Raw genomic sequence first — 20,352 nt, forward strand, 5'->3', positions numbered from 1 at the left:
TGTGTGTGTGTGTGTGTTTGAACTGAATGAAAAGAACCTGCTGCTCAGATATCCTTGGAGCTGAAATCCATAATCCCTGACATAGACGCACGCAGAGCACCACATGCCTATACAGTACACACGTTTCAGCTGGCACATCATCCCACACACACTGATGCGTACGCTTTCATGCGCACGTGCAAACACGCGCCCGTCTGTTCATACACTGGTGAAGGATCTGTTTTAAGCCTCCTGTTTTTCAGTGTGTACAGGGAGAGGCCTTTTGTTTAAGTGGATTTCATGGTTTTATAAACTTAATTTGGAGCCAATAAAATCATCAGCACTGTCGCGACAGAGGTCATCCAAAACCATTGGGGAGTAGACCCTTCTCTACTTCACACACACTGTGCATATACAAGTGGTTTTGTACACACTGAGAAAACAATTACAGCCCAAGCCAATCAATTAAAGCATGACAATTAGCATCCCTCCAGGCCTTATAGTGTGAGCACCAAACACGCACATCATGATTTCTCAAAGTAAGAAAGAGACAATGGACAAAGAAGACAAAGAAGAACTGAGTAAGTAGAGAAAGACAGAGAGAAAAAACTGAAATAAAATATTTAAACAGAGTCGGAGAGGGCAGATTAAAAAATTAAGAATTTACATGAAAGAGCAAAACCACAGAGGAGCAAAAGCTTAACAAATGTGTCGCCAGGCCTACGAAACTACATTTTTTTGCTCAGGTCTGTGTATGCAATAGTAAAGATGACATGGTGTAAATAGGCTGATGATTCATGTCAGGGCAATACCACGCAGAGGACCTTTAAAAACTGCTCAAAGATCTTGCTGTAGATTTTCTAAATGTTACTTTGAAAACCGTGACTCATGAAAACTTACATCATCATCCATGTCATCTTCCGGTGAGGAGTCTTCCTTGGGGTCGGAGTTCACGTCCGGGTCATAGGTCAAGGTCCTCCCATTACAGTCACTGTACTCTGCTATTATGGAAGGGCAGAGAGTAGACGCCTGCAGCAGCTCCAAGGACTCAGGCCTTAGTCTGTTGTTTTCCCCAGCCTCCCCTTGTTCCTCTCCACCGTCTTCCTCCTCTCCTCCCTCCCCGGACAACAGGCTCTCCCTCTCTCCGCTGGTGTCTCGCCTTTTGAGGCTCGGCGCTCTTCCCAGACTGTTCCAGCTGGAGCGCCGGCTTCCCCATGAGCGAGGAGGAAGAGGTGAGCGTCGGCCGGGACTTGAGAGGCTCTGGAAAGACAGCAAATAGTGGTAAGCACTATCTGTGGCAATGAGTGGTGTGTGTGGATTAAAATGTCATTATCAAAAAGTTATTTATGACCTTTGTTATGACGCCAAACTTTGCAATAACAAACTGAAATTGTATCATAGTGGGTTATCTAAAGATTTCTCAAGTGCAGTTTCGATTTGAGTTTGATAGCAATCACATATTTTCCCCAGGGTTTCCACATTGTCCAGTGAGAAATAAAAAGTAGAAATGGCATACGCAATTTCTGTGATGGATTGCTGCATTTTTCAAAATTTTGACTCTCACTGTTCAGTAGCTAGATTCAGTAACTACAGTAGTTGGATACTGGATTGAATTGTATGCCTGCATGCCTAACTTTATTGAATATCAATAGATTCGGCACCTAGATGTATTAATGACTAAATACTGTATGTTTTGATATAACAATATATTGTAATATATACCAGAGAGTGCTGGTCATAGGCTAAAGGGTCCATGGAGGTGGCGCTCCCACGGCGAGACTCTGCATGATCACTTCCTGCCTCGGAAACCCCCAGTCCTACGTCGCCATACTGGGGTGACCCCTCTTCGAGGACAGACTCAGGTCCGAGAGAGCTCTTAGGCGTGGGCATGGGTGTGGCTGCCGTGCGCATTATTATTGGAGGAGCCATCATGCCACGGGGGTCAACATGACCGTTTGCTGTCATCATCAGAGAGTACATCTTTAGCTCTGTGGAGAAATAAAGTCATTATTATTACCATCATTTTAGTCATTCAGTTTGGAATCAGTCAGTCATGAAATAATCAAAGCACAAACTGAACTTTTTGATCTGATCTTCTCCGTCATTTAACCTACCGGTGTCTCTGAGCTGTTCTACCTTCTCGTCCTCGTCAAAGTTGTCCGATTTCTTCTCATCATCTGACTCTGACCGATTAGCATCACCCTACAACACGCACACACATTATTTCTTTGTAATTTCCGTCCAAATTTACCATCATGGAGAAAATGACAGGAGCAGATTAATGAACACATGCATATAGACGGTGTGTGCTTTATACTATGACAGTTTTCTTTAAATTATAGGCAATATATCGCTTTGCTAGCTGGGATCAGCTCCAGCGCCCCCGCGATCTCGATAGGGACAAACGGCTGAAGACGGAGGGATGGTCGTATTGTGTAGTATCGCAATATATTGAATCGTAACCATCATAACAATCATGACTGTATTATGATATATATCGTATCGGCAAACTCTTGAAAATACACAGACATACGTTGAAGTACACTGAATTTATTGCCCAGTGGCTGTGGAGGAGAGAGCCCTCCTGGGAAGCAACTTGATAACAGTGTTGGATGATGAAGAACTCTTGATCAGAATTCGTCAGTGGATGTGTTGGTGGCTGGTTATAATCTTCATTCTCTCATCCCCTTTAAAAGCAGCGGTGCCTTACATGATGTGACAGTGTGGTAATTGAGAGTCCGGACCTGCGGCCCTCAATGGCTCCACTGGGAGGTAATTAACAGTGAGAGAAGGCCCTCATAAGGCATTCACCGTGTTGTGGATGAGAGATGCTCGTTAAGAAGTAGAAATTAATTTTTTTCTCTGCTCCCCTGGCATTAATGCCATGATTGTAAGAAGCCTTTTGTATAGTTTTTTTTAAACTTTAAATTTGCATACAGAAAAATAAGTGTCTCATTAAATTAAATGGCAGTGAATTAAATATTGCACTATAGTCGTTCTCACCTCAGCCTGAAAGCCCTCAACCAAGATGGCCACGAGTAAATTGAAGAGCACATAGTTGCCGAATGTCATGAGAGCAACAAAGTAGAGAGCCGCCCATGGAGAGGTGGAAGCCATGCCGTTATACAACACCACATTCCAGTCCTCCTGGGTGAGAATCTATAGATTGAAAGAAACACAAAGTCAGGTTTAGATATGTGCAATTATAAAAAGAAGAAAAAAGAGTAAGGGTCCACAGACATATATATTAAAAATGACGGAAAAGAAGGCACATAAAGACAGAGAAAGGGACACAGACGAAGAGGAAAGAAACTGAGCAATATTAGCCAAGACAGCACTCGTGGGTTTTCTATGCTTTATAAAATTCTGTACTGAGATATTATAATTGCCATCATGCCACAATGACTCAACATCATGCACACAGGATAACCACAAAGTGTGCTGGTGTGCTGGTGTGCTGGTGTGTGTGTGTGTGTGTGTGTGTGTGTGTGTGTGTGTGTGTGTGTGTGTGTGTGTGTGTGTGTGTGTGTGTGTGTGTGTGTGTGTGTGTGTGTGTGTGTGCACGTGTGTGTGTGTTTAAATTAATGTGAGTGATGAAAGCGTTTAAAAACTAGGACGGTGTTCATGATGCAGCATGGGAGCTTATTCTGTCTCTGCCCACTCGTTAAACGCTGTGGCAGGAAGGCAATTCACTGTGCTGTCTGTGCCAATGTGTGTATGCACATATGCATTTGTGTACTGCTACTTCCCCAGAAAAGTATAATAAGTAGATAGCGAGCGTAACGCCTTCATGTTATAGCCAGTTCTGGATAAAAATGCCTTTTCAGCACTATACTCCTACACACACTCACACACCAAAGTGAGAAAGTCCACTGCTTTCTGTGTTCCACTGCTGACACATCCAGTATAGAAAGGAGGACAATCTATCTGGAACGATTGAACAATATCTCCACATAGGGAGAAATAGAAATGATAGTGAAAGAGGGTGTGCATAAGCATTTCTCCTTTTACAGCATTCGACTAATGAGCAGAAGTTGGCATTTGAATTTGGCCTGCATGCACACATACACACACACACACAAACAAACAAACACACACACAAACACAAATACAAAATGACATTTTGATTTGGGATGACCAAGAAGTACACATGGCTTGTGTTGTGATAAAAATATATACACCCTAACACACTGCCCATATTATCTCTCGCAAGCACACTGTTCCAAGTGATGCTGCAGCTGACAATTCTTTCCACAATTCATATACATTTCCACTAACATTAATGGGTTCACTCTGAGCCAATAAGGAGCACACTGGAGTTTTTTAGATGATCTCTTCATTTTCTGTGACAAGTTATAAGTCACTTGTGAATCACATGGTCATCACAATTATTGAGAACACACAAAGTAGTTGAACAGCAGATAGACGGACCATAAATGAACAAATATTAGTAATAATAGCTGAGAATAGCTGAGTAACGTCTTACACTTAGTCAGTGCACTTTTGGCAAATCAATATGACGAAGAAAAAACTGAGCAAGCGAGAGTCATTCTGTGGATCAGGGACAGTGGACCCTTAAGCATAGTAGCACAGTGGTCATTGAAGATTAACCTGGAAAACCGTGACGATGGCCCAGAGCAGAGAGTCAAAGTTCTTGCGGTCGGGGATGGTGTCTCCGTTCTCCATCTGAAGACTGAATTTGCAGCCAAACAGATGCATACCCAGTATGCTGTAGGAAGATAAGAAAATCCAGTCATCATTTTGTGTGTTACAATAAGCCCGGTCTCCAAAAATTACACTCACATACAACTTAACTGCATTTGTATTTTAAATTCCCTTCTCCTGGGATACGTCTATTTCTAATCAAGGTACATGGACGGCTGCAGAAGGAGAAGGACCTACTAATTTTGACCCAAACAATGATCTTTTCCTGAATCCAAACAGAATCGTTTTGTTACGTAGACCTAAGGAAGTGCTTTTGTAGCAATTCACGTTAGTGAGGCGTTGAGAATATAGTTTAGTTTTATGGGAATGTAATTTTGTCAGAGACAGGGTTGCTTATAACAGATTGAGATAATGGGTTTGTTTGTGTGCTGTATGTGTGCATACCTGAAAGTGAAGATGAAAAGCATCAGCAGCATGCAGAATGTAGCCACGTTATCCATGGTCTTCATCAGCACTACCAGTTGTCTCCTCAGGGCAGGCAGGAAGCGAACCAGCTTCAGAACCCGCAGCAGGCGAAATGTTCGCAGGACTGACAGCCCACCGTCTGCTTGACCAATAATCTCCCACACACTGAAAACCACAACCCAAATTTGTATAAAAAACACAACTGGACAATGTAAGACCACATCTATAAATTGACATTACAATATGTTACACACATTTTAGCTTTGAAGATATGAAGTTTGAGTAATTATGAGGCTTATTGTCTGTCAGTACCACAGGAAATCTGACCACATACATCAAAAGATTCCTAGATCCAATAAGAACTCCATCAAACTAAATGAAAGCCACATAGCAAACCTTTACTCCTGACAAGATCAATAATCTGCTGTGGCTGCAAGCAATGCTGCTCCTGTGTGATACGTCAACAGTGTGTCAATTTTAGCTAATCTAAAGACTGATGGTGCGGCAGAGAACCTGACACCCAACACATGACTGACAAAGCTGGAGAAGAAGTAAGAACCGGGGGTGGCTCTGAATCAAAGCTCAGCTATTTTGTTTGTAAAATCTACACTGATCTGAGCCATGATTTTAGTGTCTTTGTGTTATGTTTTTGCTTTGAATTTTGATGATGTTATACAGTTTATTATTCTGACTGACAGATAGACCAATCAACAAATGGAAAGATGGATAGATCATTACCTGATGATCACAATGATGCTGTCAAATATGTTGTATGGGTTCCTGATGTATCCAAACAAGCCAAAGGCCAGCAACATAAAGCCCATCTCCAGGACGAACATGCTGGTGAACACGATGTTACTGATCTCCAGGACATCGGTCAACTCCTCAGGCTTGGGGAGAGAAGAGGGAGACAAAGCAAGGAAGAAGAGATGGGCAAAGGAAAGATGCGAGAAAAAAAAGATATAAAGCAAGTATGCAAGAAAGCAAGAAAGAAAGGAAGTATGCAATAAATAAATAAATAAAGCAAGTATTCAAGAAAGCAAGAGAGTAAGCAAGTATGCAAAAAAGAAAGAAAGGAAGTATGCAAGAAAGCAAGAAATACGGCAAGTATGCAAGAAAGAAGGAAAGCAAGTATGCAAGAAAGAAAACAAGGAAGCAAGTATGCAAGAAAGAAAACAAGCAAGTATGAAAGAAAGAAACAAAGGTAGCAAGTATGTGATAAAGAAAGCAATCAAGTATGCAAGAAAGAAAGAAAGTTGAAAGAAAAAAAGGATGCAAGTATACAAGAAAGAAATCAAGCATGCAAGAAAGAAAGCAAGTATGCAAGAAAGAAAGCAAGTATGCAAGAAAGAAAGCAAGTATGCAAGAAAGAAAGGAAGCAAGTAGGCAAGGAAGAAGGCAAGTGAGCATGCAAGGAAGAAAGAAAGAAAGAAAGTATGCAAGAAAAAAGAAAACAAGCATGCAAGAAAGAAAGCATGGGTGAAGGAAAGAACAAACAAAGAGAGAACACATGAAAAAGAGAAAGAGAGAAAGAAAGGAGAAAAAAAGAACGAAAGAAAAAAAAGAAGGGAGTTAGTTAGGTAATATCGCCACTCTATTATCCCTGAGCTGTAAAACCTGTTTGGTCTTGGTGCCCTGAGCAGACATTCTCAATCAAGTTCAGAGCTGCAGTCACGCCCAATCAATCAAATAGGACCAACAGCTCTAATCCATCACCGCTGATATACTCCACTTACCCCACAGTACAGTCAGTGATCCAGCAAGATGCAACGGAGGCCCTCTCATAAAGCATGTAGTCAAGTTTTTTATGGAGAGCACAGCAATTTTGTGCTCTGATGAACGCATCATGGGGCCACATCCTCAACTTTTCTCTAGAGAAACGTTTTGCTAGAGCTGCATCAGTGATCTAAATGTAATGGTTTGGATTAAAAGTTGTGACTTATGTACTAGGTCCTTTGCGTCAATGTCATTCCTTTCTAACCTGAGACGTGTTATTTCAGATTATCTGAAACCTGGCCAAATAAATAAAAGCATCAAACGGAAACAAATTAAGTATGATGTTTGTCAACAAGGCTGAAAAGTGATTTGCTATTACATTTTAAATACCTTATTCTTCTTCGGATGAACTCTGGTAATAAGTAATAGCTTACTTTCCCTTGACTTGGCTTGTATCATTATTTCAATGCTGACAAGCTTTGTGCAGTCCTGACATTCACAAACAATTAATAATTACAATCCCCAGATGACTGAATCACTCTAATCCATAAATGATGTAACTCTATAGTGTGCCTCACTGTTTTTAAAGCACTTTAGCTTCAGATCCAGACATTTATTTCCGTGTCACGCATGGCAGACTCATTAAAACTAATTGTGATTCTCTTCATGTTGGGATCAAAAAGCAATAGGCCTAAAGCCCATTTTTTGTCGCAGCCCAGGGTGTATAAAATCAGGCAGACCACATGCTGACCTAATAAACACACTGGCAAGATTAATATATAAAATCTAAGATGATACAGCAGATAGGGGCTAACCATCATTGGGGTTATTCTGCTCTATCAGCACCATGCAAAAACATCCAGTGTTGCCTTTATTCTAAATAAAAATTAAGTTATCCATATTTATGATTTTTATCGTATATCCATGATCCGTCAGATACACTTACAATATTAAATACAGCTATTTAATTGCACATTCTGATTAACATCCCAACTTTCTGAACCAATTCAAGCCACTGGTGCTTCTGCTGGATTGCAACTGAGGCTCATGATCACAGATAGAGGGCGCCATACCACACAGCACACCTCACTCCAGCCCAAACACTCAGACAGACACAGAGATACACGAATTCTACTGTAAACTTTTTACAGCCACTTTCCAGGACTGGCATTTCAATTTTAAGCTGCTTTCTACTTTTACTTCAACACAATTCAGAGGAAAATAATCTTCTGTCCTTTTTTGAAAGACTCCATTACATTAATCTGAGAGCAAGTTACTTTTTCAAATGAGGATTTTTCATACAAATCATGTAACAGGCTTATAGGATGTCATGCATAAATTACCCGTATATGAAACCGGTAAAACTATAGCTCCACCTCAAGCAGCATTTGCTAACATGTTTATCAACTCAACTCAACTCAAACTTTATGTATAGAGCACATTGTCCAAGACCAGCGGACGACCAAAGTGCTGTACAGTTTAGTAAACAATACAATTCAATAAAATAAGAATAAAAAAATAAAAAATACACATAAAATGACACAATCATACAAAGATATAACAGTGACCAGGGCCATTCTGCATAATGGCAGCTTTTACTTGTATTGCTCTTAGTACACTTGATTGCTGATACTTCTTCACTTTTACTAGTAAAGATTTTCATTTAAATAAATGTTTAAGGAAAGTGGTGAATGCTACCAGAGCGGGTAGGCAGAGCAAACGCAACAGATGCAAACTCAGTCGTGTGCGAAGCGACGTTCAGTTTCTCTTGGAAGTGAGATCCAAAAACACACCTGCAATTACTACTTATTTCCATATGTAGGTGCGAGATCCTTAAGATTGTAACTTTAAATCAAATTCTGCTTTTAGAACTTTTACATGTAATGGAGTATGCCTTTCTGTAGTGTGACTTTCAGGGGTTCTCAGTTGTATACTGTGATTGGACATCCTGAAACGGAGCCTGTCTAATCCATTTCTTTAATGACCTTATCAACTGCAGGAGAGGTTGTGTGCCCAGGTCATATAAACCCAGTGAGCGATTACTTTCATTACAGCACTAGTTTGATGGCAGTGGAAAACATGTGCTGCTATAGCTGGCATGACCGTGGCATCGCTGTCAATATGAACTGAGTTACTGTATGTGAAGTTAGGTTGTCACAATACCAGGATTTTAAACATTGATGCAATACTTAAATTATTAAGTAGAAGTATTGTATAAAAAAACAAAAAAATATGCTCAATACGTCTTTGGATGCCAGCAAAGGGCAAATAAGGATGGGATTAGTTTTCCCTTTATTAACAAACTGCACACAGTGCGGGTACAGAAAAAAAAAATCACTGAACACATACCAACACCTTCTGTGCACATTTGTACAGCCTTGGGTTGAAAATCGGATTGTAGATCTGCCTTCTTTTATATAGGTTTGGTACTTTCAGTACTATCAAATGTGGATATCGTATCATTTTGAAACCTGTGGTATTGACAAGTATCAAAGTATTGATACCTTGACAACCTTAATGTGTATCCCATCAGTGCAGTACAGGGTTGTGTAGTCTAAAGCACACAGCTTCTCTGTTTTCTGTACCGTTGCTATTTTTGGGCTGATGAGCTTTGAGTTAATTGGGACAGTCGTGATGCTTGAAAACCAAAGTAGAAATGTGAAAAATAAAGGTGCACCGGAGTAATGTCAAGGGACTCGAGGAGGACTTGGGGTGTCCTGCATGGTGAGGAAAATAATGCCATATTGAGTGTTTTATGAAGAGCTGGGCAGACAATAGAGCTCGCCTGGCTGTTTTTTCAAATTGTCTTTCACTGATCGGCCAGCACATGAAAACTTTAAAGCACTTCTACAAAGCTTTAAAAGAACTCTCTGTTCTCTATTATTTCTCAAGCAGCCACAATACCAGACTATCATACAGTATTATTCAACAGCAGACTGGAGGCTTTTTCATTACCTTTGCGGCCTCACACCAGAGAAATTAAAGAGCATACTGCTGACTCGCAGGGCAATGTTTTCCATATGCTACACTGCAGTTTTCATCCCTGCTGGGATTGCATACAGTATGCATCTTTACCTGCTGCCTAACAGTGTGTTGATAGGGGAGAGTATGGCTGAAATAGTAGATTAAAACAATACACAATAAAATACAGCAATAGCTAAGGGGCTTGCACGGACACTGAATTCTGGTCCCTGGTCTGGCCAACATTATGGGGAACAATGTGGATGGAAGAGGAATATGGTTGGGGTAAAGAAACTCTCCTCCCTCTATTAATAAATCCCATCAAGGTGACCTTGAGTCGTCAGCTTTATCCCATGATGCACTTTGTTTTATAGTAGCAGTTGTAGATTCCCATCGTCGTTAGTAACTGACAAACAAGAACCTTTAAGCCATATGTCAATATGTTTTATGTAATCTACTATCATACCAAATGAGCATTCTGAACTATTGCTTGAGACGATGCTTTCCACTTCCATCGTTACGTTTTCCAGATCGGTGATCAATCAGAAATAAACACTGTCCGTGTTCGCACAAAGACATTAAAGTGTGTTTGAATACATCTGTGCATGACCTTGCCCTTAAGAATATGAGGAACAAAAGCACAACAGCTATATACTAATAACTTATCTATGAAATACTCTCTTAGATACTCAGAAATGATGACAAATTGATCATAGCATAATATAATAAAATATACTACAGTTAAAACCTGCAGTGACTAATGTTTATATTTGAAGGACACTGTTTTCAGAGTTTCAGCCACATGTGTTATGATGACATCTAAATTGCACGTTGCTACTGTGTGATATGACTTGGGATTGTGTTCACAGCGTTGCTACAACATAACCGAGAGCAGCCTGCTCAAAGTACCCTCATCCATAAACGACTTTTGGAAGGTTAATATGATCCTGAACATAACTTTTTCACCCCTTCAGATGGTAATGTTATCTATCTCTGATAGATAGCCTAGTACAGGAAGCTAAGGACCCGGGGGCAGGACTTTATTTCTAAACTATTATTCTTATTCAGAGCTCTAGACTAACTTTTTTCACTAGGAGCACTGTGGCCCCCAACTGAAAGTTTTAGGGGTGCAACCAGTAATTTTAGGGGCCCACGCCATGATCAACATGCTAACCAAATAGTCACATTTCTAGTAACTTTGATTATAGATGCAGAAATGTGCTGATTCAAATTCAATGCCACATTTTTATTAAACACAGGTAAACCGACACCCCATCGCTGTCATGACAGTACAATAAAAAATGTACAAAGAACAACACAAGATTTTAACACTATTTAAAAAAGTTAGTATTTTCTTTACAGGGGGGGTGATTTTAGCAGAGAGGTGTGGTGGTACTGCAGGTGTTTTTGCATAGCCCTTGTGTTAGCAGCGGTGAAGCCTACTGTACTCACGGCCGTAACATATAACCCCTCCTGAACTCCAGGTGCCGACACTGATTATAACATGTAGCCTAATGTTAAAGAAGCAGCCCAAGTGTGATTAGTTTGTGTTACGGTGCTGAAGGCACTATCTTCTTACACTGCTTACATATTGTTCCTGTCTTATCGGTCACTCTGTTGCTGTTTAGCCTCTTACACATTGATATGTCAAGACATCTGGTCGCAATCAGATGTAAAATTCAGTCTCGCACACTCAAATTTTAGTTGCAAAATGGGACCATTTGGTCGCATTCTGGGGCCCTTTCATTTTGTATACAATTGACAACACATGCTGCCACATTTGCAATTAGGCATGGCTTTTTTTAGGATTTTGTCGATACTACTGTTCTTACCAAAATTCGATATCGGTTCCATTCATGAATAAATAATTAATTTGTTAGTCAGTATTTATTTATCATTTATAAAAATGTAATATTTGAAATACAACTAAATATAACTAAATACAAAATCAGTGTGTTGCGATGTGTGTGAAGTAAAGTAACAGTTTAAAATCAAGATTGTTCACACACACACACACACACACACACACACACATACATTTACACTCATAGTCGTATAAAGTTTGGCTAGGTGTCACATAACTGGGATGATAAGTACTGAGGAGAGGAGGAACTCTTATATAACCCTGCGTGTATGTGTGTGTGTGTGTGTGTGTGTGTGTGTGTGTGTGTGTGTGTGTGTGTGTGTGTGTGTGTGTGTGTGTGTGTGTGTTATTGGCCCAATAAGGCAATGACTCTCCCAGTCGTTTGTGATGTTTATACCACAAAGAAAGAAATACACACACACACACACACACACACACACATCCCCTGAAGAGGGAATTAGAGAGGGAGGCAAAGAGGGGATGAGAAGGGAACATTGGGAATGGGCCGTGTGCATGCACAAGAATCTTCTATTTGGGTTTTTCATCCATTTGCTGTACTGCTGGGAAACTAAAAGGCTGTGTGTGTGTGTGTGCATAAATAATATACTTGGGTGTAAAAACTCTGTAGAGGAATATGTCTGTGCAACCACACAGATTTGTCAGAGTTTGTGGCAGTGGAGCAAGGAAAGGGGGAGCTGTTTTATTAAGCCGATACTTCCCAGATACTAGAGACATAATCCTGGAGTGTGTGTGAAAGAGTTTTTATTTGTGTGTGAGAAAGAGGGAGAGAGAGTAGGTACTGCTCGTCCTCCCCCCTCCACTCTCTTCCTTCACCCCCTTACTCACCCCAACACCCCCAAATCATGCTCTTATTTCCTCTCATTATACTCTCAGACAGCCAAATGCCAGTTTCACACACAAATGTTTGCTTTCACTGACCCTGTATCTCCTACATTCTTACCTGCTCGTGGTACTCTATCCCCATGCTGAGAGTATTGACGAGGATTGCGATCATGATCCCTCGGTTGAAGTATTTACTTTCCACAATCCTCTTCAGTTTTTCCCTGAAGCCAACCCAGGCTCGAACCACGACATTTTTGTACTCCACGACCCCCCGCCGTCTGCTCCGACCTCGCCCGCCTCTCAAATCCACTCCCTAGAGCAAAGAAGAGAGAGTCATCCTGTTGGTATACTGTTATTGTGTTCTGTATTATAGTTTACCATATAATCCATATTATATTTGATATTCTATTAGATTGAAGTTAGATTCTATTGTGATATATTGCCATGTTGCATGCCGTATTGTGTTATATTTTATACTGACTTTTGCTAAATAATATGTTATATTGCTATACTACACTATACTTCTACTGTATACTGTTATATTGTTGTATTATACTATAAATTATGTTAGTCAATGCTATATTACACTTTTGTAACTATGTCTCATATCGCTCACTATTTCATAATGTACCACATTATACAATATCATATTAATAGGTTTCATTAACTCTTGCACTATACTATTATATTAATACTTACAGCAAGTTAAATTACTTATCCGTGTCATATATTATTCTGGTGTGCACTGTTTACATAGACCTGTTGACTCTGATGCTAAAAATCAAACCACTTTTACTTTATCAGTACCACTAACTTTAGCATGTCATTTGTCCTATAGTCCTGCATAGTTTCTATTTTATTCCATCCCATTTTAGTTAATGTACCTCTTCGTATTTATTTGTTGTTGTAATACTGCAACAATCAAATTTCCCCGTTGGGCATTAACACATACACAATTGTATTTTTCTATATCAACTGTATCAAGACTTTCAAATACAATTCATTATAGATAATATATTCCCTATAATAATATATTTAACACTTTCACCTGCTGCATTTTTTTTTATTTGGCTTTTATTACCACAGTCAATAATGCCAAATATCCACTTCATCAACCTTCATCCTCAATGTTTACCATCTTCATCAGTGCCCCCCTGCACAGTCTGACCTGGGGGAAGTCGTGCAGTCCATCAGCCTCTCCCCTGCCTCCCTCCAGGTCCCCCAGTTCCAGTTCCAAGGTCTCCAGGCTGCGGGCACACAGAGGGCAGCTGAGCAGCTCCAAGAGCAGAGGGCTGGGAACCACGCCTGCCAGCTGGAACAGTAGCCTCTGGCGACCTTAAAGAGGAAACGAGAAGAGACGGTCAGACATTGCAAAGGGTGATTTTCCTGGCTGTCTTTATGTGCTCCTGTTGTCTCTTCAGCTTTACTAAGAAAGTCAAACATTTTAGAGGTTTTTCTTTACTTTTAACCACCTCCACCATTTTCCATTATGAGAAACTGAATATTGCTATTGCTAATATAGTTCTGTTTTTTCATACTTCTGTGGTTATTATATTAATATCTTAAAATGTAATATTATATCACAATCGCCTTCAATACAAAACTGCCTTTTACTGCATATTTGATGTCCAATTATTTTTAGGCAAATGTAAACTGCAGATAATAATATAGGTCAAATGTCCATTACCCCATAAACGTGTCAAGACGGTGGAAGTACCCTGTGCCTGAAGTCAACAACCTCCTTCTACTATACTAGTTGCATTAAGTTAGTAGCCTGAGAGGCAAATCACAGGGCATAGCACTCCCTGCTACCCTGTAAGCTCATTGCAGTGAGTGCTGGATAATTGAAGGTGACTCACATGAGTGTATCAACATCGTTATCAACTTCTCCCTGCTCTCATTTTAAATATGTTGTATGTGATTTTTCTCCCACTATGTAGTTTCATATCAACTTTGCAAAGCAATGTCATTAAACAGGATAAAACATTTGTGTTGTGTTTTTTGTCAAGGAGACAGAACTGTATAACGCTATGTTCACAAGAGAGCACAATAGGACAAGAGAGAGACAAAGACAGTGAGACATAAAGAAGTAAGATTATAATGTTAGTGAAATGTTGCATGCAGAGCTGAAGGGTTGTTCTATCTCAGTAGAGAGCCAAAATGAGACGGTTTTCCGCAGTGAATATTGGGAGCCTGCCTGTATCCTAGCTGACTCCCCTCACCCTCTGTTCTCTGACTAAATCCTGATAAAACCAGTTTGACGGAAGTGCAACACAGCTAAACATGACTTCTGGAAACATCAGCTCTAAAGCAACTTCACCAGCACATTGTTTTGTTTATGACGGTATCTAATACCTCAAGCTATATTTAAAAAAAAGCTTGTGAGAGTTGATATCGTATTACATTGTCTTTTATAATCACTCATGAATCACAAATGAATTTCCATGTCTATTTAACAAAGTGTTTTGACTCCAACTTTTGAATTGTTTGCATTCTCACAAATTATTTTAGCAAATGCCTTCAAGGGACCAAATATGTCTCTGGTAAAAAGCTTGTTCGAATTCACCCCAACCCCACATCGTTTTATATTGCATTATAGTAGATTAGATTAAACTAAAATTAGATTTGAGAGCCCAAAAGTTGAAGAAAAAAAGGTTTCCAAGAACAGTATAAAGGGGTCCTTCAACCAAAAACAGCATTCAAACTCTTATGCCATTAAATAACAGAGTTTTGCAGAGTCATCTGACAAAGCTAAAAGCGCTGTCCGATAGTGACTGGAGACTATTTACTCACTTAGATTTTAGCTTTCAGTCAACTGCAAACCATTAAATCACACATTAGTAGTGTTACCCTCACTCTCCAAAGGAATGGTATTGACTGTATGCAGATCAGAGGTGTATTGACTGTTTCACACTTTGAACACATTGGTGTTGTTTTTAAGCCTTTTTCGGCACTCTTCCTCATCACTGTCTTTCCTTTATTAATCATGTGTCATGCAATAACTCTTCACTACAGCAATTAACTTATTCAAATGTGCTTTATTATGTTGGCGTGTCGACTGCCAGCAGTGTGTAAATGTGTATGTGCTTGTTCGGCTCACTTCATTAGGATAGAACAGACGAGTATATCATACTTGTCTGTACTTGTCTTGTCTGGATGTGAATCCGGATTTGAATCCGCTGCCATGAACTCTACATACAGCCTACATTTTTTTTTCTGCCCCCCTTCTTTTCTATCTATTGATCTGATTTATGGCATATTCTCTCTGTCTTCCATCCATAGACTTTCCTTCTCAATCGGAATCTTTCATACTTTATGCCTCTCTTCTTAATGGCACGCTATGTTACTTCCTGCCGCTAGGAGTCCGTTAATCAGAATAATAACAAAAGACAGAGTTTGGTGAAGATAGAAGTAGCCTGGAATCATGGGGGTTGTTGTCTTCACCACGATTGCCATCACTGCAGTAAGATTCTACCAGTTATGATTCCTTCAGTGTTCATTGTTTAGGAGGTTTTCACATAGAGCTGAACTGTCTGCAGAGGTGTCCTCTTTGCCAAAACAAACTGACCTGGTGATTAAAACACTGAATAAAGGAGTTTCATGTTAAAAATCAGTGTTTCCTGACGCTGTCTGACAGACACCAGATGTCCCAAAGGGGGTGAGAGCTGAGGTGCTGCTAACATTTGCTCAGCTTGATTCTCTGATAACATGAGATCCAGACGTTTAATGCTTCATCTGGTTAAAATATATGAAAAATTATGAAAATATAAAAAGCGTGTGGTAAAAATGTGCCTTAAAACTGGATAAAAAGTAAATTCCTGACAGCTTCTGACAGACAACCACGACCCTGATGCATGCGCATAGGGCAGATGACTACATTGACAGGCAAAGTATTGAAATGGTTCCCTGGGTTTGAACATTGGTGGAAACATTTGGGATCCTGTGAGTAGACACCTTTACAAAATATAGGGTATGAGATAGGTCTAGTTGTTTATAGACATTTAGTTACATATTCAACCTTTAACTCCATTGTGTCCTATTTAAACTTCCACATCTTTCAAAACTACATCATATACCTCTGTTTCTCTCTCTTTCCTCACATGGCCTATTTTTCTTTTTTCTGCCATTGCCCCACACACCTTGTTGATTCCCTCAAGTTTCCCTTTCATCCCCTTCTCTGCACTGATGACTGTAGCCTTGAGACATAGATTTCCTGTCAGGACTCTCTAAGTGCTGCTTGAGAAACATGGGCGCACACACGCACGCAAACACACACACACACACACACACACACACACACACACACACACACACACACACACACACACACACACACACACACACACACACACACACACACACACACACACACACACACACACACACACACACACACACACACACACACACACACACACACACACACACACACACACAGTATAAGTAGCCAGAGGCTACCTCAGGTCAAACCTTAGAAGAAGACAGAGGTATTTGAAATGAACATGAAACCAAGATTGTGATGACAGAAGCATAATGGAGCCTGAGGGAAATCCAGAGCAGCATGAAAGCCATTTAAAATACAAGACTAAGACTAAAACTAAAAATGAGCAGAAGAACCACAATTGCACTGAGAAGATCAACATGATTTTTAAGTTATAAAAAGGGGGTATGTTTTTATATTTAGGATAATTTGCTTGGCTGTTATACAAGTTATCATACTCAGTCAAAAGATGATGTTTAGTAGTAGAGTAGAGTAGAGTAGTTAACCCAAACACTAGACAAAAGGTCCTTCTACAGGTGATGTAACACCTGGTGTGTGTGTGTGTGTGTGTCCTCTTACTGTGTTGTCCCATAAGCTGGTAGAGCTTGTTCAGTGTCTCCGTGTGTTCAGATGTTGGGTGGTTTGGTGGGTGTTGCTCTGGACTGTGCCCACACTGCTGGGAGTGGGGGGGCGGCGTCTTGCTGCTGTAGCTGCACACAAACGACGGCAGAATCGTTGGATAGTTCATCCCCCCGTTAAGCCGCCCGAGCACCGCCCCCATGCCCTGGGTGACTGAATGTTCGCCGCTATTTCCATTTGTACTTCCTCTCTGGACAGGAGGAAGCGACTTCATCTCCAACTCCTCCCCTTCTTCTCCGTCTGTGGGCTCGATGGTCGCCACACTGATGGTGTGCTGCCCCCCGTTGCTGAGGCGACAGTGCTGGTGCTGATGGTGCTGCAGAAGGTTATGGATCGGTCTCAACCACAGTGCGCTACCTGGGCCTAAGCCTGCGCAGCCCCTGCTGGAGCCATGGCCATGTCCGTTACCCCCGCCGTTACTGCCTCCACCACTGCCATTAGGATTCACCTTTTTACGCCTTTTACTGGTCAAAGGACAGAAGACAATAATCATATTAAATTGCTGAACATGATGGAGAAAGTATTTTTAAGTTGTATTATTTATAGAAAGTTGTAATGATCATTCTTTGTGTCTGTTGTTTCTTTCAGGCACTACGCATAATGTAATTCTGTGAGATACAAAATTACCAAAGCACATAAATATTAAATGATAATGACAAAACACATTTTAGTTGCTCCAAATGACTCATAAAGTGTTGCAAATAGACATAGCGGGACCAGCAGGGACTGTGAACTGCTGGGGATGGCCATGATTAATTTAACCTGGGGAAAAGGGTGATTATATTTTTCCTGATAATTTCCATTTAATTTATTTACCATCCCCGTATCATCACAGACAAATCTACAAGCATGCCTGAAATCAGTACAGCACAGTTCACAAACGTTTGATGTTTCCTGCACCGATGGGTTAATTCCCCTCATATGACACATTACTCCCTCTGGATGATCACTGAACATTTCCCCTTTTTATCAAATAATTTTTATCTGTGTGCTATTGTAGCCCTTTGTAAAACATATTGACATGAATTCATCTTTAAAGCAATTTCACTTTTCTTGCATGTCTCACCCTCTTGAAGTCCCTCCCTCTTCCCCCTGCCTGACCTCTGACGCTGCTCCTCCTTTCGCGACACGTGCCATGAGAGAGAAATTTTCGACCTCCAACTAGGCAAAATGCATTGGAATGCCTATCAAAGTGGAACCTTATACTATCAAATTTGAGGGAGACTGACCTAACCCAAAAGCGCTAGTAGGAGGTTCCAATTTGACAGGCATTCCAGTGCATTTTTCCTAGTTGGAGGTCAGAAACTTCTGACTTCCCATGGTACTGGAACGCAGCCTGAGCAGCGCATGTCAAACGCAGCGAAGGATGACAAACAGGAAGCTCGGCAAATAATATTATTCGGACCGAAATAAAAATGATTGGTCAGACTTTTATCAGCATTTTAAGATTACAAAAGAAAAGTGTAAAAATGCCAGAAAGGTAAGAATTGCTTAAATTGACTGGATATTCCCGTGAACAAAACAAAAATAGTCCATAACTAACCTGTGCCATCCAGAGTATATCCTCTGCAGTCTGCGTGTGAACTTGCGATAAAGGTGGCTGATGTAGCGTAACATCTCCTCGTAGCATGAGCCTGGTTCGCTGTAGCTTGCGAGCGTGGAGTCGTTGGACATGTAGCGAGCGCGCTGCTCCCTCATCAGAGCGTTCTCCCTTTGCTTTGTCTCGGAGAACTGGGTGGCAATGACCACGAGGCACAAGTTGATCATGAAGAAAGAGCCCACCTGGTTGGGGAGGTAAAAAGTGATTAAACTGCAGCATTGTTATGATATAGAAAACAGCTATTGTGGGTCATCCCACAAACCTGCTCTATAAAAGTGTTGTTATATGTGTGAAACATTTTACCCTTGCTGTTCACTACTTCAATATTTTATTTCAGTTCGCTGTTCACTGTTCACTTCATCCTTAAACACCTTTTAAGAAGCCATATCAGGGATTATGTATTATTAAGATCTAGACGCGTAGCGAGATCTAAGATGAAAATACTGACTTTGTTTTTATTATTTAAATGAAATTTAAATTTAAATAAATGCTCTTGACAGGGTCTTGACAGGACATTTAATTTTATATCTATTTAACGGCCCATTACTGTATATTACAGAGCAATAGGAAGTTAAATCAGCACTTTCTCCATCTTTTCTTTAATTCTTTTCTCTGACATTCTCATTTATCTTAACTTATCTCCCGATCACTTTCGATATGAATATTTTTTCTTATTTCCACTTATTCTCTCAATCCTGCTTTTTGTCTCCTTCTTCCTCAGAATGTCAAAGAAGCACTTTCACATCAAACGACAAGCAGGCAGGGAGCTCATACAGCATTGTAAAATATAGCTGAAGAAGCGTGGATCTTTGAAAACCCCAACAACAGCCTAATAGGAGTGAAATTATAGATGATAAGAAGCCTGCGAGGTTCGACAAAGGGGAGTTGTGCTCCAAGCAGTGTCTGGCGGTTTGCTTTAGAAAGGTTATTCTGGGTTTTCCAAAGCCAGACTGATATGAAAGTATACAAAAATATCTTTCAGGAGCAACATGTTAACATGTATGTTTGTTGAGCTGCAGACTGTAGAGCTGCATAAAGAGGAACAGGATTAAAGACATGCACAAATAACTTCATATACTGAACCCACTTGTGCCAAGTTATTTAAAAAAAAACTACAGCGAGACAGAATTACCGTGCAAAAACATGAGCTGAGTTGGGCTCATTAAATGCTAGAGAGGTTTTTGCTTGGTTCAGTTTCAAACAAGACCCATGTTGCTACGTGTCGATCTGGGTCAGATACTTGGGACTCCATAAAGAGTGTAGTTTTTAATTAACTGTGCTGCTATTTAGGAGCTTTTTAAGTCATGGCAACAGATTCAAATATCAAGAAATGTTGTTAACTAAAACAGAAATAAATAC

The 20,352-nt window shown here is 40.3% G+C and overlaps 1 protein-coding gene across 1 annotated transcript in view; it reads right to left on the reverse strand.

The window, feature by feature from the left end:
- Positions 1-20,352, reverse strand: part of cacna1ha (calcium channel, voltage-dependent, T type, alpha 1H subunit a) — a gene marked incomplete at both ends in the record, with an annotated part of 120,797 nt that overhangs the window by 30,039 nt on the left and 70,406 nt on the right. Inside the window, 11 exons of the mRNA XM_083930962.1 lie at positions 880-1,239; positions 1,702-1,967; positions 2,094-2,181; positions 2,983-3,138; positions 4,591-4,708; positions 5,089-5,274; positions 5,848-5,999; positions 12,612-12,806; positions 13,662-13,828; positions 17,334-17,857; positions 18,937-19,175. Of these exons, the coding sequence (XP_083787088.1) occupies positions 880-1,239; positions 1,702-1,967; positions 2,094-2,181; positions 2,983-3,138; positions 4,591-4,708; positions 5,089-5,274; positions 5,848-5,999; positions 12,612-12,806; positions 13,662-13,828; positions 17,334-17,857; positions 18,937-19,175 (2,451 nt within the window). The remainder of the gene's footprint in view (positions 1-879; positions 1,240-1,701; positions 1,968-2,093; positions 2,182-2,982; positions 3,139-4,590; positions 4,709-5,088; positions 5,275-5,847; positions 6,000-12,611; positions 12,807-13,661; positions 13,829-17,333; positions 17,858-18,936; positions 19,176-20,352) is intronic.

This window comes from Echiichthys vipera (assembly GCF_963691815.1).
Source record: "Echiichthys vipera genome assembly, chromosome: 17".
Classification (NCBI taxonomy): Eukaryota; Metazoa; Chordata; class Actinopteri; order Perciformes; family Trachinidae; genus Echiichthys; species Echiichthys vipera.